This window comes from Cydia pomonella, chromosome 25 (genome assembly GCF_033807575.1).
Source record: "Cydia pomonella isolate Wapato2018A chromosome 25, ilCydPomo1, whole genome shotgun sequence".
NCBI classification, from domain to species: domain Eukaryota; kingdom Metazoa; phylum Arthropoda; class Insecta; order Lepidoptera; family Tortricidae; genus Cydia; species Cydia pomonella.
The window spans coordinates 5,236,727-5,262,160 of NC_084727.1; the positions used below are offsets into that span (position 1 = coordinate 5,236,727).

The window sequence follows — 25,434 nt, forward strand, 5'->3', positions numbered from 1 at the left end:
CGACATTTTTGAAGACCAAGTTTGTAAATATTATGCCAAGTTGTTGCTAGACCACAATATAAGTTGACACGAAATATACTAAAAATTTTACGGAGTGAAATCGAGCTCGAGATGCAACGAATATGATTATGGATACGACTGTACTTAAAAACTGTTTCGTGCAAAGCAAAAACGAAACGTAATTATCAAAATGAACAGGGTGGCGAGAGAGGTCAACTAGTCACCCTCAAACTGTCAAAGCGGTGCAAGTCAATGGTACTTTTATCAATTCGCTTACCAAATTTCTTTTCTAGAACTTGCAAGTATAGATCTTACCTCAATAGCTACAGGTAAATAACCTAATTCCCAATTCAACTTCTTACTGGATCCTTATTTGGTTCGGTGCTTAGATAAATATTCAAATTAACCTAAAAGAAACAACAACTTTAAAATTCTTTTTAGGACCATGGCTCAAGGTTTGACTAACGAAGAAGTCGACGCCCTCTGTGTGAAGCCTCATGCAGGAACTAAGGTAAGTATATCATTATTTATTCCGCATATCTTTTTGTCTAACTGATAAAATAAGATCAGCAAGTGTCCACTTCACTTGATTCTTGACATCCACTCAATAAATTATATTATCACAAATTAAATTCTTATTTTAAAATGGCTCTTTCAGGTTAAACACCTCAGCAACAAGGGGTTGAAATACCTCATGTTTATTACATGAGATATTTAATTAAGAGTTAAATACACTGCTGCAACAAAAGTGTAAAAGTTGCTTATAAAATTGTATAAAGCATGTTATAGTGTAAATGAATTTTTGTTAGACTATAGTTAATTGTATCTGAGCACAGCCCACTACTGACAAAAAAAAAATTGTATGCTTTACTGCACAACATGGTGACACAACTATAATATTAAAATACCTATACTTATGTACTATTTTATACCTGGTTATGATTATGTATTTGCTCTTTAAATAAAACTATAAAAACGAAAATAACACAAACAGGCAATTTATTTTTAACTAAGTTCATAAAGTGTCTTTCACCACCAGGACTTCATGTTCCAACAAACCATGTACCGCATCAAGGATCCCCGCAAGTCACTCCCATTCTACACTGGCGTGCTTGGGATGACCCTTCTTAAGAAACTGGACTTCCCCGCTATGAAGTTCTCACTGTACTTCATGGGTTACGAGAATCCAGCTGATGTGCCGCAGGACGAGGCTAAGAGGCTGACTTGGGCTACAACAAGGAAAGCTACACTGGAGTTGACACAGTAAGGTTTCAATATCACCCTCCTCTTCTTTGGCTTGGCCATGGCAGCCTTATACCATGGTTGTACATTTATTTATAGCACAAAGGTATTACAAAGAATTCCTTTGTTGGGTAAGGGGCCTTTGTCAGTAGCCTGTCTGTTGCATGTTAATCCCATGAAGTCAGGCAGCTCGTATCAGGTCCTTGGTCGTTTCTATTATTAGTATTTGAAAATGCACAGGCAGCTATAGCTGATAGTGCACATCAATGTCCTGCACTTGTGTTTTTTTTTTTTTTTTTTTTTTTTTTCTTCTTCTGGCTTTTACTCCCTGCCAATTTGCACAGGGTGAATTCGCCAATGTCGGTGTTGACTTTCACACGAGAGGAGAATGTTCGGTAATATTTTGAGCTTGTGGAAGGATGTGGTAGGGAGAACCTAAAAAACAAATAATTGTTATGGACATCACAAACGAACACATGACGTATACAATTGTTAGCAAATAAGCGGGAAGCGGATGACAGAACGTTAATAGTGCCAACATGAAGGAAGTGGGAGAGAAGAAAACCATATAAATGTATAATGTAGAGTATGTATAAAATTAAAGATATATAATTAGGTCTGAAAAGATAATACTTTATTTATAGTTTAATGTTACTTGCTTGTAAATATTTAATTAGGATAGAAGTTAGAATAGGATCCATGTAACAAAGTAGCGAGCTGAAGCATATAGGTCGTGGAACATTATCGGGCAATACATCGTACAGTGAGTAGCTACACTTTGAGCATGCAAAGAAAATGTGGTCCAAGTTGCCCTCATCAAGCCCACAATCACACAATGAGTTCGCACGAACACCTATCATAGCCAGAAATAACGGAGTACATACTTTGCCCAAACGTAAACGACAGATGGTGGATATTACCCATTTCGGAGACGTACGGAATCGATAAAACCACGGTTTTCGAGATATACGAGGTTGTATACAGCCATAATGTCTACCTGTCACTAATCTCGAGGTATCCCATTGCTCCTGCCATGTATTAAATAGATCCGACAGTGAACCACTCAGAAGGTCTGTACTGTAAATATCCTCTTTTATTAATCCAATGTCAATAGCTCGTTTTGCCCATGTATCAGCCATCTCATTGCCGCTAATACCACAGTGGCTTGGAACCCATCCGAGAACAATATTTAGGCCCCTTAATTCACACCTACGCAGTACAGCTTTGATTTCTAAAATCAAAGGAAATTTGGCTTTGAGTTTGAATTGGTTGCCTACAATAGCCTGTAGGCAGCTTCTACTATCAGAGAAGATAATAGTTTTTTTAATACTATGGGTCTCTGCATATTTGGCAGCTTCAAGAATAGCAACTGCTTCACCTGTGAAAATCGACGCTTGAGGAGGACACCTAAATGAGAGGACAATATTGTACCGAGGAATCCACACTGCTGCTCCCACACATCTTGCAGGATCTACCTTTGAAGCGTCAGTATAAACCGGTAAATAATCTTGCCATTTATATAAAAATTTATTAAATTTGTTGTTTGCTGCAGGATCATTTTTGAAAATTCCTATGTCTAATATAACTTTAGGGGTATATATTAGGGTTTCAAATGCCGCTTCAAATAAAGGATTAGTGCCGGATGTATATAAACTTGGGTAAATATTAATTAATTTTGAAAAAGATATCATTATTTTAGGAGAAGTTTTATGTGTCCAATATTGGTTTTCAGTGAGTTCCAGTGCAAGTGACCGCAAACGTGGAAGCAGCAAATGGTTGTAGTAAGAACTGGCTTTGATTAAAAATCTATCGGCAAGATATTGTCTGCGGAGAGACAAAGGAGGCTCAACACCTTCCACCTGCATGGCGTTCTTGGGAGAAGAACGCATAGCTCCGAGTATGATCCTCAAACATTTAGCTTGTATGAGATCTAATTTACCTAGTCCATCCTTATTGCAAGGTTCCATTAAAAATGACCCATAGTCTATATGACTGCGTATGATGGCATTGTAGAGTAGCTTCTGACAATATGGATGTGAGCCCCACCAAACACCTGACAATGCTCGCAGAATATTGATATTTTTTTCACACTTACCTATTATATACTTGTGATGTGAAATGCCAGACATTTTGTGATCTAAAATGACACCTAGGAATTTTACTGACTCCTTACTTGGAATCATAACACCGCCATAACGGACATCTGCAGCAGGCATGATTCTTCTGCGACTGAACGTGACTACACAACTCTTTGTTGGCGATAGAGTAAGACCATGTTCATCAAGCCAATCTTTGAGGTAACCCAGAGCTGTGTTCAAACTAGCAGCGGCTTTATCTATTGACTTTGCTGAGGTGTATAAGACCAGATCATCAGCATACTGCAAGATATTACAGAAGGATAAGACAGATTGCTCCAAGTCGTAGGTGTAGATACTGTAAAGCAGAGGGCTGAGTACAGATCCTTGCGGGAGACCCCGCCACAAAGTCCGAGGTGGATGATAAGAATTACCATTCCTAATTTTAATTGACCTACCCATAAACAACTTGGTGACAATATGTACAATCTTCGCGGGAATGCTCAGATGTAGCATTTTTGCCCTGAGCACCGGAAGAAGGACATTGTCGTAAGCCGCAGAGATATCTAGAAAACATCCTAGCAGATATTCGTTTTTTGAAAAGGTAAGTCGGATATCAGTTGCTAAAATGTTTAAACTGTCCATTGTACTACGGCCCTTTCGGAAGCCAAATTGAGTGTCAGCTAAAATGCCCTTATTTTCTGCAAACCATTCCAGTCTATTTTTAACCAGGTGCTCCAGTATCTTTCCCATTGTTGCAGAAAGAGCAATCGGCCGATATGAGCTAGCCTCGTCTGGGTTTTTAGACGGTTTTAGGATTGGAATAATTACTTGGGTCTTCCAGTCTCCTGGGATCTCCCCCGTGTCAAAGGCATGGTTTAGGATACCAAGTAGATATTCCTGTGGTGATGTATTTAACTTGGACAAGAAACAATATGGTATGCCATCCTCTCCAGGTGTAGTATTCCTTAGTCCATTAAGCACTACACTAAGCTCTGAGAATGAGAAAGGCTTATCCAAGTCGCTGGAGGTGCATAGCAACGGGGGAAGTAACAAGCAGGATGCTTCGGGGACAGTTGGAGGGGCAAGTCTATCTGCGAACTCTGATAGCCAGGGGGAATCCGTGGTAGTCTTAGACTCTGGATTAAATGAACCCCTGAACCTCTTTACGTTTCGCCATATAAGTGTTGAGGGGGTTCTAGGAGATAAGCTCTCGCAAAACCCCCTCCATCCCTTCTTCTTAGCCTTTGCTAGGAAACGCTTTGTACGGGCCGAGATTTTTTTTAATGAAATAAAGTCATCCAAATTTCCTGACTCATTAAAAGCTTGCTCCGCAGCATTTCTTTTTTTTACGGCTGCTGTGCAGTCAGCGTTCCACCACGGGGGTGATGGAATTTTATGTTTAACAGCTCTCTTTTTTGGGATAAACTTATCGGCAGCTTCTAATAAAACATTTTTAAATTTTAAATATTTTTCGTCTTGACTAATTTCGCTCGTGTCCCACTCTTTTATATTTTCCTCTACATAAAAAGCATAATTGGGCCAGTCTGCTGATTGTATTTTGTGTTTCAGCAGCGGTTCAGGGGAAGGAGATGGAAGAATAGATGAAGGCTTAGTGATAATAATAGGGAAATGGTCACTGCCAAATGACTGACGTAATACCCTCCAGGATAATAAAGAAGATAAACTAGGAGAACAAACAGATAAATCGAGAACTGATTGGGGATTCTGGCCTGGGTATACTCGATGCGTGGGAGTTCCATCATTAATAACTCCCACATTGATGTCATCGAACAGATCCAGCAGGGCTGACGAAAACGAATCTGAATGGTATGATCCCCAGGAGATATTGTGACAGTTAAAGTCTCCTAAAATTATAAGAGGAGGTGGGACAGATGTGAGAATAGATTGTAATTCATCTATATCAACTTCTTCAGGATGGGGGATATATATAGAGATGAAATTAATGCCCATAACCTTGGCAGCTACGGCATTAATCCCATCCGAGTGAGGGGGGATAGGAATTTGGAAGAAAGGGTAACAGCGCTTGATCAATAACGCGCATCCGGCGCGTCCGTCACTACGGTCTTCCCGGAGACATGAGAAGCCCGGGACTCTAAAAAGAGCGCCGGGACGCAACCATGTCTCCGAAATAGCCGCAACAGACACGGCGTGGTCGTTGATGAGCTGAATAAGGTCAGGTTTTTTTGGTATGATACTTCGACTATTCCATTGTAGAAATGTGACCGGGGGGGCCATTGTGGAATGTAAGTCTCTCCGCGAGTGTAACCATTAAGGGTCGTCATCAACGTCGTTCGGTAGGAAATCGCTCCATTTAGCGATGATGTTTGTTAAAAATTTCAAACAGAGTTCCATTAGGTCTTCATTGGGAGTGATTCTATTGTAAGAAGAAGAGCCATTCAGAGCTTGACCATTGGGGAGTTGAGGTGGGGGGGTTCGGACAATATTGTTGTGAGCTTCTCTATCATAACCCGGGGACAGAGGGACCCTCGTCCGGGGTGCTCGGTATACGGTCTTACGATACGAAGTGGTGGGTGGAGGAGTGGGCATGGAAGTATTAGGGTGGCATGGGGACTGGGAAGATCGGGAAGAGTCTGTAACCTGCTCAAACATGGGTCTTGCTATATCTGAATATGGTCTGCGTACTGCTGAAAACTGTGCTGCTGCTTCTGCGTATGAGATGTTCTGCTCAGACATGGCAAGTTTAATGGCTTTTTGTCTACCATATTCATTGCATACTTTATCTGTAGCAAAATGCCTACCTGTACAAAAGATACATGTCACATGTTCTGGGGCTACATTGCATCCATCACCGGGGTGTTTCTGTGCACACTTATAACATCTAGCATCAGACCGGCACTGTGTTTGAATATGACCAAACCTAAGGCACTTCCTGCATTGAATTACTGGTAGTTGATATACTTCTACCACTAGAGAGGTGTAATAGGCGAAGATTTTCGACGGTAAGGATTGCCCTTCGAAAGTAACTACAACTGATTGGGTTGGCACCCAGGATGAGGAGCCATCATTGTTTGCCACCTTCCGTTGCAAACGGCGAGCCTTAAGAATCTTCCCTTTGCCTTCTTTGAGATTCGTACCATTGACTAATTCCTCCATAGTCCAATCCGAAGGAACTCCACGAACAACTCCCATACGCGATACATGGTATGAGGGGATATCAGCTGTAAACTTATTTTTGTCAAGTAGTGGGTGCTTTAAGAAGCTATTTGCATCAGCTGCTGTGGAGAAAGTAACTGCTACTCTGTTGCGACCTACCGACTTAATACCACCTTCCTTCTGGATGTTGTTTACATTTCCTTGAGTAAGCAAAAGGCCTACATTGATGGGTTTTCAGAGAGGCATTGGACGATGGAGCGGACTCTCTAGAGACATGAACTATAAATGGTCCATCATCTTCGGCATTGTACTCTCGGTATTTGCTGTCTAGACTGGGGTGTTTGTATAAATGTGGGTTGAACTCGACTGTATTATTTTCATTTACCTCAACTGGATTATTTTTATTAAACTCTGCCACATTACTATTATTAGGTTCGACTGTATTATTTGTATTGCTCAACTGCTTGCTAGTCTCTATCGGGTCGATTACAATTTTTTTTGGGGAAGGCTCCAGCTGGGTCGGTGACAAATTCAAGTTGCGTTTACGTGAGGTTGTCTCCCAATTCATGTCATTATCACCGGCCTCATCTGGAGGCTTCTCCTTTTCATTCCCATCCATCCAAACGTCTACAGTATTAACCTACTGTATTGTGTAAATATACCACCACCTGATTAGTAAATAAGGAAAGTTGTTTTATTTATGGGAATAACCTAAAAACGAACCACTCACTCAACGCGCTACTCCCCCCCCCTCTCCTCTTCCCCTCTCCCCCTCTTTCCCTTCTTAAGAAACTGGACTTCCCCGCTATGAAGTTCTCACTGTACTTCATGGGTTACGAGAATCCAGCTGATGTGCCGCAGGACGAGGCTAAGAGGCTGACTTGGGCTACAACAAGGAAAGCTACACTGGAGTTGACACAGTAAGGTTTCAATATCACCCTCCTCTTCTTTGGATTGGCCATGGCAGCCTTATACCATGGTTGTACATTTATTTATAGCACAAAGGTATTACAAAGAATTCCTTTGTTGGGTAAGGGGCCTTTGTCAGTAGCCTGTCTGTTGCATGTTAATCCCGTGAAGTCAGGCAGCTCATATGAAGTCAGGCAGCTCATATCGGGTCCTTGGTCGTTTCTATTATTAGTATTTATGAATGCACAGGCAGCTATAGCTGATAGTGCACATCAATGTCCTGCACTTGTGTTTTGTCCATTTATAAAATGTTTGTCAAGTCTGTTTTTAAAAGGGTTCACTCAGGGTGCACTGATTACGGATTTGGGCAAACTGTTCCACACTTTCACTACATGGTTAGACAGGAAATGTCGTTTTGGGTTGCTACTACTCTGCGTCCGTGTCAGCTTCAGAGAATGTCCTCTCAGTCTGTCACACATATTCCGAGTGAAAATATTACTCAATGCGGGTATGTTGTAGTGTCCTGTTAGTATTTTGTATGTTTCTATTAAGTCACCGCATTACCTTTGCTGCTCCAGGGTTATCAAGCCCAATTCCTTTAACCTATCCTCGTATGGTCGGTTGCAAAGAGATGGAACCAGTTTTGTTGCTCTTCCTTCTGCACCCTTGTAATGTTTCTTGGGTACCAGGATGTGGCTTTTTGGGCCCATCTGTTGTCATTGTATCTTATTACTGCCCACTCCTATTTGAGCCTTTTGGCGGCTTGGAGTATATCTCTCATGCGGCGGCTTTTACGTCTTAAGGGTTGATTTAGATGGAGACTATTTTGAGACGCCTAAATTACGGCGCCAGTGTCTACCGACAGCACATCTTCAGACCGTTTAGGCGATGCCTTTTCAGTACCAGTCAGCAAGGGCAGCTAGAAACGCGGGCGGAGGTCACTGGCGCCAAAAAATAGGCGCGTGTTCTGTGTCAGCGCTGGCATGTCGCGAAAAAATGGAACCAAAAGTGTTTATACGGTGCCTTTTTTAGGCGCCATAATTTGGGTGTCTGAAAAGGGTCTGTCTAAAATTTTAAATCAACCCTATTCTTTATTAGGGATTTTTGATGGTGCATTATAGGCACTGGTTTTTATGAAACATACTGTCCTTTCAAGCCAAAGGGTAAAATAGGCTTTGTTGAGATTTGTAGGTTTTCTCACCATGCTTTCCTTCATCAATGACCTGGTAAATGTAAAATATAAATAAATATTTCCATTTATATGTATAAATTCCATACGTTTTCGTAAGTTTCGTAACAACAAAGGAAAAACACCGAACAAGTGTGAGTCGGACTTGCCCACCGAGGGTTCCGTGCAAATTTAATTTACTTTTTATTATTATACAAATTTTAGATTTTTCCCTGTGCTTGTCGTCTCTTCAATAATATATACTAATCTATGGTCTCTTCTTCTTCCTCGCGTTGTCCCGGCAAATGCCATGCCACGGCTCATTGGAGCCTGGGGTCCGCTTGGCAACTAATCCCTAGAATTGGCATAGGCACTATTTTTTACGAAAGCGACTGCCATGTGACCTTCCGACCCAGAGGGTAAACTAGGCCTTATTTCCCTGTACTTATAGTGTAAGACGATATTATTTGCCTATTTTCATAGTTCTAGGTCAACGGGAAGTAGACCTACTTCCTGTTAACCTAGAACTATGAAATTTGGCAAATAATATCGTAATTTTTGATTACCTTGAGATTGTCCAAATACACGTTTGCGGCATAAACGGGCGTATCTTTTTTTTACGTTAAGTTAGAATTTTGTTTTTTTCACAGCTTCCAGGGACTGTAGACCTGAGCATATGGTATTAATTTCAATTCGATACCTCCACGCGTCCCTGAGATAATGGGTCTTGACAGACAGACGGGCGGACAGACAAGAAAGAGATCCTATAAGGATTCCCTTTTTCCTTTTGAGGCAAAGAACCCTAAAAACATAAACAAAATAAAAATATGCTCAAAAACTAGTCCCTCTTCCAATTCTTGAAATTAGGATGCTACATAAAATTTCCTCTAGGAAAAGGACTCCCAGGACCAAAATACTAGGATGATAAGGAACACTAAAGTGTTCAGTATTTTAAAATTAATTATTTGGAGCTTGTCCAAATGCTGATCTATTAATTTTCAATTAGAAATAAAACATTCCAACTAGGTCATTACTGCTTTGCTGTGTAAAGGTTGCGTAATGTGGGTGTCATATAGCCAACGCAAACTGGATTTATGATACTGGCCACTTTAGCCTATACTCTAACTGCCTGGTCATGATATCGCGCGATTTGCGACAACGACGGCTACGAGCGACGAGCGATCGAAACAAAAACAATGTTTAGAAAGAAGCGTGCCACGACTGCCACGAGCCATCGCTGCCGTCCAATTTTCGCGCGAACTTTTATTAAGTCCGTCGCCGGTTCGAGTGAACGACCGGCGACGGCGATTGCCGACGCGACGGGCGACGGAAACAAAGACGCGGGCGCAAGGAGCGCTGCCACGAGTGTCGCGAACGGGCTTACCGGCAGCGGAATGGGCGGTGAATCAAGGAACTAAAATGTGACGTTATCTATGAAAAGGGACCTTATTGTCGATGGCGCTTCCGCCGTCATAAACGATGCTCCGATAAAAATACAACGCTGCGCGACGCAAATTTTAGACGAATCTCGCGTGAGTTTCAGCCGATATTATAGAACATGTGTTCATAATTTTTTCCTGTTCTCAAACATATACTCAAACCGGCCATTAACTAGCAAGTTGCTAAGAGTATCACTTTTTCTATAGGAGTTAGAAGATTTAGTATTTTTTTAGTATTTTGGAGGACAATTTCTTCCAATAGGTTGAGTTTGGGCAGCTTTAAAATACGTGTCTGTTATTTTAGAGTACTCTATAACATATAAATATCAATCAAATCGGACCTGACAGTTAAGGACGAATGTCGTGGCCAGAACATAAGGCTCACCATACAAAAAATCGCATTTAAAAAAAATTACAAACGAAATAATTATGGTTGGGTGTCTTTTATTTTAAAATCGAGTGAAACAAATGCGATATATCGCGAATAATACATACAAACAGACAGACGCGGCGGCGCACTTATTTTATAAAGTGTGGTGATATAAATACTTATATAAGTATATACATCGAAAACATCCATAACCCAGGAACAAATATTTGTGATAAACACACAAATAAATGCCCTTACCAGGATCCGTTTATAGAGTATTTCAGAGAGATGGGACAGTTAAATGACTTCTACACCGATGAAGTCACGGGCCCTAGCTTCTGCCCTGCTACCTAATATCGATACTAGAAATAAGTAATCGATATGCTATCTCAGCCCTCAACTCCTTACTACTAATTGTAAGCTTTAAGGCACAGGGAAAAAAGAATTTATGGTAGTTTGGGCTTCATGCACAATGGACAGATCAATTGTTGGTTGGAAGAGCAGACAGATCAGACATAGCAATCAGTGTATACCACTTTATTGATCTCTCCCTTGCGTAGGGAACTATGAAAGCACCCATGAGGCTGACTTGTTCACCTAGAGTGTCCAAAGCCTCAATAAAAATCAGATGAAAAAAAAAGGCACAGGGAACATATTTCTTTTGCTCATTAACACTGACCACCAAAGACGTCAACTACATAGTCTACAGCCCAATATCAACCTTAGTGCATTTCGTCAAGGTTGACGATGACGCGCGGTCACGATAGGCGTAGCGTTCAAAGGGTTAAGTTCAGTGATCTCAAATTTTATTTCAAAGCGATAGGGTTCAATTTCCAGTAAATTCAGACAACTTTAGTGTTAAACACGTTCACATCACGCTTTAACACATTTTCGTTTCTTTCAGCAACTGGGGCACCGAGAGTGATGACTCGAGCTACCACAACGGCAACAGCGAGCCGCGTGGCTTCGGCCACATCGGCATATTGGTGCCTGATGTGGAGGCGGCCTGCGCTAAGTAAGTCGACACTGAAGGCCTAAGCGGACTCGAGGCACACGACCAGGGGCTCGCGCCTCCCGGCACCGAACGACTTGATAAAAATGTATAGACTATAGACGGTCGCCGCACTTACCGCTCCGTCGATCGCGTGCGTCCACTCCGCAGCCTAATACATTTTGTTGTCTCTGACCATATTCTGAAGTTATGATGAATATATTTATAAATGTTGTTATGTATTTTTCATGTCACTATATGATGTTACTATTCGCTATGTGCACGACTGTCACGCAACCTAGCGTCCGCAAGTCTAGGGGAAAACGTCCATTCACTACATCTTATAAAACTATACTCCAAAACTAAAAAAACTAGGTACTGAACGGATTTTCATACGACTTTCATATATCAATAGAGTGATTCTTGAGGAAGGCTTAGGTATATAATTTGTTAAGGTTTTGTGTAAATTGGTTGAAATATATCGATGTTGTCGGAAAAAAACATGCTGGCTAGGAGCTTTAATCGAAAACGCTGCCTAATCCGTTTGAGCTATAACAACACAATGTATGGTGGGGTTGTCTCTCATTCATAGGTCTACAAAAATGTCCGCGATGTTAAATAACTTACTATACCCATTCTTAACTTCTAGAAAAAGATCACGTAATATGGGGCCATTTGCAAAGCTATTTACACGGATACATTATTAATAATTATCAAACTAAATACGTAAGTTAAATTAAGCATTTCATACAGATTACAATGGTCCCTTACACCATACAATTAAAATGAATATTTCAGGAGAAATCGTAAATTAAAGTTTCATTTCGAGCCATATAAATTGTACGAAATGTTAAAGATGCTATCCGCAGTTAGTTCAAATTTTTACCGCCTTCTGAGCTGGGATCGCTTTACTTACCCCACCATGCACTTCGCACGGTCCCAATAAATGTTGTATTGACTTGTAAAAGAGCCCTTGAGGGCTACTTGCAGAATAAATTTTTGAATTTCGAATTTGAAATGGGACCAAAATATTGACAATCTAAAAGTATGATTAGGCAATCATAAATATTTAAATAACCCTGTGTGGGGTATTTGTTTTGACAAGCTTTTACTTAACTTGCAATGTAACTATGTATGTTTGTACGGGTCAAACCTAATTGTGTTTGGGGTTTTGAGAATAGTACCTACAGTCAGCGATAAAAGCCCGTACAAAAAATTTAATTTTTGCCAAAAACTTATTAATAATAGACATTATTTGTTCAGGTGTACAGTCCAGTTAGTAATATAATTGTTAAAGCCTTGGTGACATTTTTTTTTACTTCCAGACAGTTCCTGAAGACCATAAAGCTGTAAGAAATAAGTGCTTAATTAAAATTATACTCAGTTAATCATAGTCGTTATTATTAAGTAGTTAAGATATTAATAAATTATAAATCATGTTTCCTGAATAAAATTTAAAATAAATATTTCAGATTCGAGGAGCAAGGAGTGAAGTTCATCAAGCGACCGCAGGACGGGACCATGAAAGGCCTGGCCTTCATTCAGGACCCTGACGGCTACTGGATCGAGATCTTCAAGGCCATGTAATAACCCTAATGGAGCAATTCACGAGAATGTCGCTTACGAAATTATTCTGCCTTGTATAAATACCTCAATAAAATGCTTAAAGCTCGAGAATATACTGTCAATCTCTGAATCAATCAATGAATTTGTTAACCAACTCATGAAATATGACCACACCAAACGTCGCTTCCTCATTATTTTCAGAAGTATTCAAAGAATGGCAGTTGATAAGCGACATTCTCGTGAAATGTCTCTTGTATGTATAGACCCTTATCATAGTCAAGGGGATTCTAGATCATAGTGGTATTTAGAATTAGATAGATAGGTACGAGTATATAAAATACTCTTTATTGGAACACCACAGTAAAAGATACAGCTTAAAGAAAAACAATAGAGGCAGACAACAGACGGTCTTATCGCTAAAGAACGATCTCTTCCAGAAAACCTAGATAAGGAGTATGCGGGTGATTCCGAAAATCACCAATAGACAATAACTAAAACCTATTTTCGAATACGCCTTAGGGAAACTGTGTTTTTGTTGTATTTAGAGTGTTTATGTGTATGTACCAATGTATGTGCGTGTATTTTGTTATTATAAACGTCATAGTTGATGAGCTTAATGATGACATTAGTGATGAGTTAGGTTGGTCCAAATATTGACATCACTTACATCATAAAGTTCCTATATATTTCCTTTTTTTATTATTTCTCCATTATTTAGTAATAAAAATATTATCTACTGGCATTTACTATTATATAAATACTTATTCCTGATTTAATTCTATCAATTTCTCTATCTAATTCTAAAACTACTTTATAGATTCCCGTTTTTTTGGTATCTATCTAATGAAGCTGTGTCATATATAAAGTGTTATAAAGTCTTATAAAGAAATAAGAAAAAGTGAGAATTTACATTTTGTATCATCTGTTATGTAATAAAATATATACGTTAAACGTGTTTCCGTTTTTATTTTGCAACCTGTAAACAACGAACTGAACTAAATGGCCCCACGTGTATTGCGCCGCGAGCGACTCGATTGTACCTAATGCGCGCAGCGTGACGTCGTCCAATATTGTAATGCCGCGCAAGATGTACAATTGTATCTTAGCCAATCAAAACTCCCCTCATGAAGGGAAGGGAACTTATAAGGATAGCTGCAAAAGATCGGGTGGGCAGAACTAATTGTAAGCGTTCGAAATAGAATTTAGCTAGCTCGCGCGGGCAACGCAGCGCAGGTCCGTCTAGCAACACGACGCCCCGCACTGGCTATACGGACGACAGCGGGGTAATGATAGGAATTAAAGGGGGTTTAAGGCTTATTTTATAGGAATTGAGTCACAGTTTTATGAATTTGCAAAAAGTAAGAAAACCAAATCCTTTTATAGTGTGAGAAAGATTAAAAAGTTTCATATATTTTCGATAAAAGTTGCAGTAGTAATAAGGTTACAACTGAAAGAAATAGGGGTGACTTCAAGATTTTTTAGTTCTTCACTTATTTAAATTAAAATAGATTTTCAGAAAAACCATATCATATCTTATATTTTATTATATATTTTTTTATGCACAGAAAGTATCGTATTTAATATAAAAAATGGTTCAGAGTAACTCAGTTTTACGGTATTTTGCGGGAGGAGGAGCCTTAATAAAACTGCTAATCTCCTATTTTCTGGTTTTCCCGCATGCCTTTTTCTACATGAACTTTCAGTATCTTGGGTTCATTTAAAACTTTCTTACCTTTGCACTTAGGACACTTATCCTTCTCATTAATTGTTTCACCTTGTCCTTGGCATATTGGTCACGGGTTTGAAATTGGCGATACCCAATGGCAAAAATTTTGATACCCAATAAAGAGATACTTGAGGCTTGTATCACATTAATGAATAACGCCATCAATATTTACCAGTTGCATGCCTTATCTTCCCACACTGAAAGTATCGTCGATAAAGGAAATAAAACTTACCATCATATTTTTATTACAGTTTTATTCAATATGGGTAACTGTTGGAACTAATAAATTGTATTAGGATTACCATCTACAAATGTACACAGTACTGCAATAAATCATTCTTATTCTTGCCACAGTGGCAAGAGTATGAGGTCTTTATCGACTTGACATGTTGCTTGTCACTGTGCCAAGGTACAAAATGAGTCACAAATGAAATCTATTGACTGTAAAAGTACATAAGTAAAAATAAAATTTAAATATATGGTTATTGCCAATATACATTGATTAAGATGTGGAGTCTACGACAATTCCGTGCTTGGAATTTGACAACTAAACGAGTTGGCGCTGTACAGCTCCATACATTTTGCTGTAACACAGATTGTCAAAAGTTGACGTCTTGCAATTCAATTACCACGAAACATTGTTAGTACCTGTTCTCTCATATACTATCAAAATAATTATATTTATAATTAAGGATAAATAAATCAACTGAAAATATATGGAATTAAATCACAATAACATATAATAATAACAAAATGCTAAAAAAGCATATCGATAAAAAGTCACTTCAATAAATTTTCACCCATTCATAGTTCGCCTCTCAAATATGTAAATGGTTTACAAAAAAGAAAGTTAGTTGTTGTGTTTTTGTACACAAAGGAGTAAGGGGCAATTAAGAGTGTAAACATATCTCTGGCGTCGACTGTACCATAGAGAAATTAGTAAGAAAGTGCTAGGTAAACTAGTTTTCTTACTCAATAATAATAACTTGTATGAATAATAAGTTTAAAGCTAGTTTCGCTAAAATCGTATTAAAAATAAGTTTTGGTAAAGCCCGCTTAAAATTTATAATAAATGGGTTTTGACTGTGTATGGAGACAGCATTCTAAGGTAACTTATTTCTCTATGACTGTACATATTCGAGCCTGGATAGTATAGACAACCTATCGCAATATTATCGTAATAGTCATGCAACTTGCGCAAAAATAGTAGTACAACTATGCACTAAATAACAAGAAAAATATATACATAAATAATTATGTTAATATTAATAAAATACAATAGTCAAAAGTAAAAATAATGCCGTATAATCACAGCACGGTTTTTCTGGGATAAAAATGTCTGGTACAAGGTTATTAAATATCAACTCAAGTGTTACCGATATCGATAGCCAACAATTTTTAAATCATAATGCCTCGTCCTTAACAGTAACATTATTAATTAAGAATGTTAGTTCTTCTATAATCTATTTGCAAACCGTTTTGATTTATCTTATTGCAACTGTAAATAAAAAACAACAACAAAATTAAAAAAAAAATCTAATAATAATTTATTTAATTTGATTTTAAAACCGATAACAATATTTAAAATTATATAACGGGATTGTCTTACAATCAAAATCGACTTATAATAATTTCACTTTTTCTAGCACATTAAACGTCAAAACAAATTGCACTCGTTAAGCTAGGGTATATATAATTTGATCCATCCATTCACCACTGTTTTCTTATTTATATTTCATATTATTTATTGTAAGGATTATTAAATTCTTTTAATTTAATATATTTCGAAGGTTTCTCTTGGTGAACTTTTCTAAGGTGTCTCCTTACTCCATCTTGCCGAGGAAACCTCTTATAGCATATTTCACAAGCAAATGGTCTCTCCCCAGTGTGCACACGATAATGCTTCTTCAATTCAGCGATAACTGGATACGACTTGTCGCACACATCGCAAGTATGAGGCATACTTTTTGAATGCATTCGTCGGATATGAACTGCTAAGGCAGATTTATGTTTAAATTGCTGACCGCAGACTTCACAGGAGTGTCGCTTAAAGTCCTCATGCACTTTCATGTGATCTTGCAAGCTCTTTTTCATTCTGAAGTTTTTATGACATATTTCACATTCGAAAGGTCTTTCTTCGGAGTGCGTTTCTCGGTGATTTCTTAAGATACCTTTTGTTGAAAAACGTTTGCTACATATTTCACACATAAATGGCCTGTCTTCTATCCGCCCTTCCTTTTTGGCTTCTTCCTCCCTTTTTTGCTCAGCATGCTTTTCCATGTGTTTAGTTAATGTCCCCTGTAGTGCAAATCGTTTCCCACAAATGTCGCAACAGAACTGTTTGTCCATAACTTGGTTGTGCTTTTCCAATAAATGTTTCTTCAGGCTATATCGATAGCGGAACTTAGTTTCACAAGTTGCACAGGTATAAGGCTTTTCCCCCGTGTGTACGCGCATATGTACATTTAGATTCTCTTTTATTATGAACCGTTTACTACACAGAAGACATGCGTGTTTGTAATCCTCAGTGTGAACTTTCAAATGTAGATTTAAAGCACCTTTCGATGTGTAGCCCTTATTGCATTTTTCACACTTAAAAGGTTTCCCTCCCGAATGGTCAAATTTATGATTATTCAAGGCAAACTGCGTATTAAACTTCCTTTCACAAATATCGCAAATGAATGGATAATCACCCGAATGATGTTTTTTATGAGTGTTTAAGGCGCTTTCGTCTGCAAATTGTTTTTTGCATATATCACATGTAAAATCTTCAGTTTCATCAGCAAATTCTGTTTTGCATGTAATCTCTCCCGGCTCTACGCTACTAGGATCATATTTCAAATGTTTTCTCATATGAACGGTTAAGTGGCCTTTTTGTCTGAAAGTTTTGTTGCATAATTCACACGAATACGGTCTTGCGCCTGTGTGCCCACGCATATGCACAACATATTGATTTCTTTGAATGAATCGCGTGCCACATACTTCGCAGGAGAATTTGAACTTCCCGATGTGATATGCGTAATGTGTGTTTAAGTGGCTCCTTTGTGCGAATTTTTTGTCGCATACATTGCACGAGTAAGGCTTCTCTCCAGTGTGGGAGCGGCGATGGATCACGAGTCTGGTTTTTGCGTTTGAATTCTCGAACTTTTTATGGCATATGTCGCACTCGTGCACCTTACTGCGGCCAGAAGCGCGAGCCGGCTTGGAATCGTCGAGATCGGTGACGCTATCTGCCGGTGAAGTGTCGCGGTTAGTTTTATTAGAAACGGGTTTTGCTGAAGGCCCTGGATGCCCGCCGTATATAGCCACTGAAACAATAAGAATTAAAGCTTCATCTCAAAATTCTTCTTCAACGTTACAGGCTGAGCCTAGTGTGGGGATCAATGTCTTGTAATGCCAAATTCTTTAAATAAATATATTCTTTATTTTTAATTATAAACTGAAATAGATGTCATATAAAAATGACGAAGTCCTCCAGTGGCGAAGGCAGGATTCGAACCGGAGTCTTTAGCTAACTAAGCGTCACGGCGGAACTGGTCCCAATTTCTCAACTATATGCCATCTTATAGTAAGAGATCCTATTAAGTTGATTTTTAATACGACGCCACTGTTCGCGCCGCTCATGCTGTAAGTTTTCATGTATGTTTAGAGTTTAAAAGTCAACTTCCAACCCTTTTTGTTTTGCCATATCCATCTATCTGAGTGTTGACGGCTTAGTTCAGTGATATTAATTACAAGAAAGTATGGTATGGGCATATACATATAGTAATAATGACAATAATGCCGTCAAAGTGGTAAAACAAAACAACGGGTTGCACTCCGGGAGTGCCGGCAGAAGTGAAAATATAAATATTAACGTTGTGCATTCTTGATATTTTGTAATGGTTAGGGAATAATTTAGCACGAATTGCTTTAATTATCAGTATAGAGTATAGTACTTTTATGTGGTAAAATACAGTATTCATTTATTGCGCTATCAACCACAAACATGACAATTCATATTACTCTACGTCTACTGGCTTCAATGACATTGTAACAGTATTTCCACGTGTCCGTCTTACGAATTTTCAATCTGACGAATCTGTCGGTCACGTCATCTGTCGCAAGTTTAACATTTTTTCCCCATCACAAAAAGTGCACAGCGCTGCTAAAGAAGTTTTCACTTCAACTAGAAAATAACTACAACTTAAATGTTTTTTTTTCAGGCTTATAGTGACATTGGATAGATATTTCGAAACGGATCCCGCGTTGAATAGGATTTTCTTGATCCCCTCTACTTTTGAAAAGTAGATTCAAAAATTTGACAAAAAAAGAAAGTAAATCTTAAAACTTTCATTTCAAACTATTTTAGTTTTACTGATTATATGACTGAGTACACACCTGATATGACCTCGCCATCAGTCATCTCCGCCTCGGACTTCTCCAGCTTGATATCGCCTGCAAAAAAAAAAAACTTTTTTATATATGGCTACCATTCCACCCAACTATAACACTAAATACACTGATATAAACTTTAACGATTTTTACACATTTATAATTTAGGACTGTGACGCTACAGGTTAAATTTCAACAAAATCAAGACAACAAAACGTTCGATTACTCGACTGTTAAAATATTTTTTACTAGCCTTGATTAGTGACGTTCGACCTTGCCAGCAAAACTTAATGACAATGATTGAGCTGAAATATAGCATATTCAAGTAACTATGTTGATTTGCAATTTGCAATGGTTCTACGAATGTTAATAGTTTTGAAAGATTCACGGTTAGTTTCACTACACTTAAATCGACCGGGATATAAACCGTGATTACCTTTTATATGGTTTTTATTCAGCTCCCGATATTTCGACGCAGTTACATGCATCTTGTTCACAGGTAACTAGAGATAGTGGGTGGGTGTCAAAGTTGTGTAGACCGCGCTCGATCTACCCTCATACGTGCGCGTCGGCTGCGTTCGCTTTCAACGTTACCACTGGTCGCGTCCACACTTGTTAGTCTATCTAAGCACACCACACTCACTGTATGACTACGCGTGTTTGATTCGGATATCAATGGTTTTTTTACACAAACAAATCACAGGATTCCACACATTTGACAATTTAAACCCATCTTCACGATTGAAATTTCTGTATTTATGAATTTCAATGGCTTCTCTTACCAATCTTGGTATCTATATACCACTAGAACGCCACTATTGGCGTTCTGTCGAAATGACCTTCGGACTGTGCAACTAATGCAACTCTATCCAGTTATTTGTACCGGACTCAAGGAGATACTGAGCTATAGCTGGCTTGCGAACGTCATTGTTCTTGACCGCAGCGATGTGTTATTTGATTCTACAGGCAATAGTGCGCTTGGTCTGCCCAATGTACGAACTGCCACAGCTGCACTCAATTTTGTACACACCAGGTTTTTCCAGAGGAAAATTGGTTACATCCCGGTCGATCTACGAAGGTTACTTGAATAAAGAAGAATAAATAACATATTTATTTACAATAACAATATACATAATGTATATATACAGAGGATTACTATAACTATTAGCTTAAATCTAAAATAGGCCCTTCGAGGGATTGTACCAAGGAAGCTGGCGGGATTTCCTCGTTGTATCGCAATACTGATACGTTGTGCGAGGAAGCCGCCAGCTCTTCGGTCACCAAGTACGTCAACCAGACGTTTCGCGATTTTTGCCAAAAACTTGTGCGCGCTGGGACCCCCAGTTTCAACGCCTCAAATGGTACACAATGGTACTTACTACCGAGGCTCTTATATTATGGCTTGTTACATCTTCATGAGAATCAGAGTGACTTCGGCGCACTGAATCCGATTCGCACTCCGACGTGTGGGCGGGATGTCCCTATAATACGCGCATAGCGTTGTCTCGTTCAAATATTGGAGCGAGGTGCGAATCGGATGCAGTATGCCATGCGCCTAAACAAAAGTACAGTCGTAGAAAAAGCTCACTTATTAACATTCAATAATAACATAATATTACAACTATCCCCTTGTATAGTATTTGTCTAGAATTGTTAAGTCACACGAACTCATCACAACTCACACATGCAATCGAAGTTACACTCTTATTTTAAAAGGACATTCTGAGAAAACATGAATTGTAACATTAATATTCAAGTAACATAGGTATATCTGTGCCTGGTACGAGTACTCACATTTGATGGCCTCATCTCCACCCGCTTTCTCCAACTTAATTTTGAACTTGTCACCTGAAACAACAATAAATAAATATAAAATTTCAAGCGTAGTTTCATTTAATAATGAACTAAGAGGATATGTCACCAATCTTTATGAAAAAAAAGTAGAGAGTGATTTTACAAAGTCATTGACTTGAAAAAACTTTTTTTTAAATTCCTCCTCATGCTTAAATTGCTTAACCAAATTAGTTAAAAATTGGTATAGCGATAGTTTGAGCCCCAGGAAGAATCATAGGATGGTTTGGATCTCAAAAATCATTCCTTAAGGGTGTGAAATAGGAGGTGTAAATTTGTATGGGGAATCAATAACAGTGATTTAGATACAATTTGGTATAGAGATAGTTTAAGTCCCGGGGAAGAACATAGGAACATAGGTTTTATCCCAATAATTTTCCCTTAAAAGTGAAATGGAAGTTGTAGGTTTGTATGGGGAATAGGGATTGTAAATATTCGAAACTTTTAGGTATTCGAATATTCGATTTTTTTCTGACGAGATATTCGAATAAAAATTCGAATATTTTTCAGAAATAAGAAAATGAACGAGAAATCGGTTTTTTTATCGTTTTATTCAAAAACTATTTGCACATATTGCAAAAACTAATGTTAGGTATTTTACAGAAATCCACTTAATTGACTAGATTTTATCATCCTATTGACATGCCTACATTTATAAAAACGAGTCGAAACGCAAAAATTAGACGTATTCAATATTTCTATCTAAAACTTTTAGTATAAATGCACCGTTGCATGAATGAATATTATTATAACTATAACCATCCAAACACGTAAGAGAAAAAAAAAGTAGGTAATTATTTTCCGATTTACATTTAATATTTATTTTTAGTTACTCGGTTGCCTATAAAAAACCTTTCATTCTATTGTATTTTGAATCGCTCTATTTCAGTGGTTGTTGAGAGTAAACGGACCGGTGAGTGGTTTAGCATCGCAAAGAGTGTTAAAAACTATTTACACATATTGCAAAAAATAATGTTATTTTGCAGAAATCCACTTAATTGACTAAATTGACTTTCAAGGATGTGAAGCGGCACCGTGGCTGTTTAATCTACTCATGGATAGTAGCTTGCGTTGCATCATTTGAGAAATGATGAATGTGGGCTGAGAATGAGAGGGTTACTCGACAAATGTCTTCTTTAGATGGCCTGGTATTGCTAGCGTCATCAGGTCAAGAGTTGCAGGAGATGGTAACTAGAATGCGATCTTTTCAAAGGAAAGGAATGAAAATAAATGTAAGCAAGACGAAAGTAATGGTATTTGGAAAGGCCGAAAATATGACAAACTGTAAAATTTTGATTGGTCAAGAAAGAGTGGAACACGTGAAAGAGTTTGTCTACCTGGGAACCTTGTTCACTAGGGACGGTTAGCACGAAAAAGACATTGAAAGGAGAGTAAATGCTGGAAATCGTGTGAATGGGGCACTTAACGCTTTTATAAGCAGTCAGAAGGTGTCACAAAAAGCACGGTTGGCTGTGCATAGAGGGGTGTTGGTGCCCACACTTATGTATGGTAGCGAAAGTTGGGTATGGCGGAAGAGGCATCAGAGCCAAGTGGATGCAGTGAAAATGAGAGTGTTGAGAAGTGTGTGTGGTGTGAGATTACAAGATAGAATTTGGAATAGTGTGGTTAAGAAAACGTGTGGACTGAACGAAGTTGTAGTGACAATAATTTAAAAAGGTATGTTGAGATGATTTCGACACGTGTTAAGAATTAGTGAAAGAAGGCTAATAGAGTGTATAAGGGAGAAGTAGAAGGCGGAACTGGAAGGAGTAGACCTCGGCGGACTTTGTCTGATCAAACCGGAGAAATTCTGATAATTTTTTATTTTGATTTCTTTGAAATCGAGTTAGGTTTAGCTGTAATTTCACGAAGCCTATCGAGAGGAAAACAAAATATTATTAAATATTATTAATAAAAATATTATTTCTTTCGCATTACTACCTACCGTTCCCCACTCACTCAATTCCCTGTAAAAAATACCCGGCAAAACACACAGAAACTGTAATTATAGCGGATGAAATAGATTTTTTCGAGTAATAAAAAATATTCGAATATTCGAAAAATGAGCGGCCGAATATTCGAATATCAAACGAACGAAATAATGGGGAATAACCACTGAATCGATTTAGATGAAATCTACGTCTACATCTTTGATTTAGTTGAAAATGATACTAAAATGACTTAGAACCTAAATTTAATCAATTATTAACCTCAGACGTCGCCATCACTGAAACTTTAAGTTTCCATAATATCAATAACTGCAGTGGAATCACGTAGAGCGAGAAGGTTCCCGCTTCAAGTTGATATGTGTGATATCTTACTGGTAGAGAGTACGCCCTTGAACCGCGCATTCAGCTCTGACTGGCTGCGCTGCACTTGCAGCTTGAAGTCACTCGCGTCCCGCAGCCGCCCCACGCATACTTCACAGATTCCGCACTCTTCATTTCTTATACCGAGCTGCAACAAATATTAAGATTGAGTTTCCACATCCAAGATAAATGAACACAAATTACATAATTAATTAGCTGGTACCAACTGGCTGACAGTAAATCCTGGAAAAGAGTAAATGTGTTTGGAGTTCAAACCCAGGACCTGTGGCTTCGGCCTCATAGCCAGAGTAATTTTGGCTAAAGTAAATCACTTAAAAAGCACTATTGTATTGATTGGACATGGGAAGCCAAAATTTTACATGATAAATTTAATTTATGAAACAGGAGTAATTGTAAATTAAAATGAAACTTTAATTTGCGATTACTCCTGAAATATTCATTTAAATTGTATGGTGTAAGGGACCATTGTAATCTGTCTGAAATGCTTAATACAATGAACATATTTAACTTGATAATTATTAATACTATATCCGTGTAAATAGCTTTGCAAATACCACATATTATGTAACCTTTTTCAAGAAGTTAAGAATGGGCATAATAAGTTATCCTTAAAAGATAGACATTCAACATTGTGGACTTTTTGGTAGACCCATGAAAGAGAGACAACTCTATCATACATTGTGTTGTTATAGCTCGAACAGATTAGGCAGCGTCTTTGATTAACGCTCCTAGCCAGTGTGTTTTTTTTCTGACATCATCGTTATATTTCAACCAATTTACACAAAACCTTAACAAGTTATATATTTATTTATTTAAGCCTTTGGGAAACAAACAGGCAAAAACAACACACATAGTAAATCAGATTACACATTCACAAGCCAAACAGTTTCCACTAATGAGTAATAACAATTATGGTGCTCAGAAATTAACATTAATATCAAAACATGCAAAACTCAAATAACTCGAACTGTTGAAAACATTTAAAAAAAATTGGCAAGTATGCTGAAATATACTAACTAATCAATATTATTATTAGCTGTGCTTTTTATTGCAGAAACCAACTGTTATAATGATAAATGGAATATATTAATATCAGAAAACTACATGCTCTAGCTAAGAACCTATTTCTTGCATATGTAGTACAACCAAAGTTATTTGCAAAAATGTTTGTGGAGCGAGTATGCTGATCAGGACATCGAATTGAAATTTTGGACAAAAGATTGGGCGAATTACTAAGGCCATGTAAGATTTTGAACAAAAATATCTGATCTCGAATTTCTCTATGGGTTTGAAGAGACTCCAAATTGTCAGGGCGAAAAGATTTATATTTCATTGTTCTGAATTTATTCAATTGTCTTAATGTGAACATTGAAAAAATGAGGATTCCAGACTATAGCGTATTCTAAGTTGGACCTAACAAATGTGTTCAAGAGAAGTTGCAGAGTCTTAGGGTGTGTAAAATCCCTGCTTTGTCGGAAAATGAATCCCAACATTCTGTATGCTTTCGCTGAAATTTTGTCAATGTGTGAAATAAATTGTAGTTCACTATCAAGATTTAACCCCAGATCCTTCACTTCAGACACAACCCTTAAATTTTTGTTGTTTAATGAATAATTATACTCTATCTAATTGCGTTTTCTTGTAAATATACCTAAACCTTCGTCAAGAATCACTCTATAGATAGATGAAAATCCGTCTAGTAGGTTTTACTTTTTAGTTTTGGAGTAGTTTAATTGAAATAGCGAATATTTACATTAATATCGAAGCAGGCTTTCAGCATGTCGTAATAAATCTCAGTTTTTCCGAGATGTTTATACATTGTCTTCAGTCCCTTCTCCGGCGGCCGCACCAGGCAGCAGCTACACGAGTGCATTTTCTCCATTTTCTTACTTTAGAATCACTAACCGAAACGGGTCTCATTCACAACAGAAATTTACTTTTCCAATACGAGAGACAGCAGTATATCGATCGTAAATTTGGAATGGAATTGAAGAGCGACTACAGCGTCGTCTGGCGTCTCAGCCGTCAGATTAATTTGACGTTTACGTTATTTTTTGGTCGCTGATAGTGCTTACACGGTGGTCTGTTATCGTTATTTTGATGGCCAAGTTCGGAATAATCCTGCCAAGTTTTTATAACAGAATAAATGATAGACAGCGATCAAATAAAAAAAAAACTAAACGTCAACGTCATGCGCTGTCGGATCAATTACCAATTACCTGTCAATGACGAATAGTCGGATCGGATGAGACGCG

At 38.1% G+C, this 25,434-nt stretch overlaps 2 protein-coding genes across 3 annotated transcripts; one reads left to right on the top strand and one right to left on the bottom strand.

The window, feature by feature from the left end:
* The first annotated feature begins 21 nt into the window (after nucleotides 1–21).
* Nucleotides 22–13,853, top strand: LOC133531654 (lactoylglutathione lyase). The gene is made up of 5 exons (XM_061869999.1): nucleotides 22–329; nucleotides 442–511; nucleotides 1,040–1,263; nucleotides 11,246–11,356; nucleotides 12,805–13,853. The coding sequence occupies exons 1-5, from the start codon at nucleotides 253–255 to the stop codon at nucleotides 12,917–12,919; spliced, it is 597 nt and encodes a 198-aa protein (XP_061725983.1). The 5' UTR covers nucleotides 22–252; the 3' UTR covers nucleotides 12,920–13,853.
* A 2,012-nt stretch (nucleotides 13,854–15,865) lies between these two features.
* LOC133531656 (gastrula zinc finger protein XlCGF57.1-like) lies at nucleotides 15,866–25,421 on the bottom strand. Of its 2 annotated transcripts, XM_061870000.1 has the most exons (5): nucleotides 24,933–25,421; nucleotides 23,171–23,306; nucleotides 20,793–20,846; nucleotides 19,005–19,061; nucleotides 15,866–17,932 (listed from the first exon to the last, which is right to left on the bottom strand). In XM_061870000.1, the coding sequence occupies exons 1-5, from the start codon at nucleotides 25,059–25,061 to the stop codon at nucleotides 16,365–16,367; spliced, it is 1,944 nt and encodes a 647-aa protein (XP_061725984.1). In that variant the 5' UTR covers nucleotides 25,062–25,421; the 3' UTR covers nucleotides 15,866–16,364. The 2 variants fall into 2 exon arrangements, with proteins under 2 accessions (XP_061725984.1, XP_061725985.1); XM_061870001.1 differs by lacking the exons at nucleotides 20,793–20,846; nucleotides 23,171–23,306; nucleotides 24,933–25,421 and adding an exon at nucleotides 19,435–19,993.
* Between the last annotated feature and the right edge of the window lie 13 nt (nucleotides 25,422–25,434).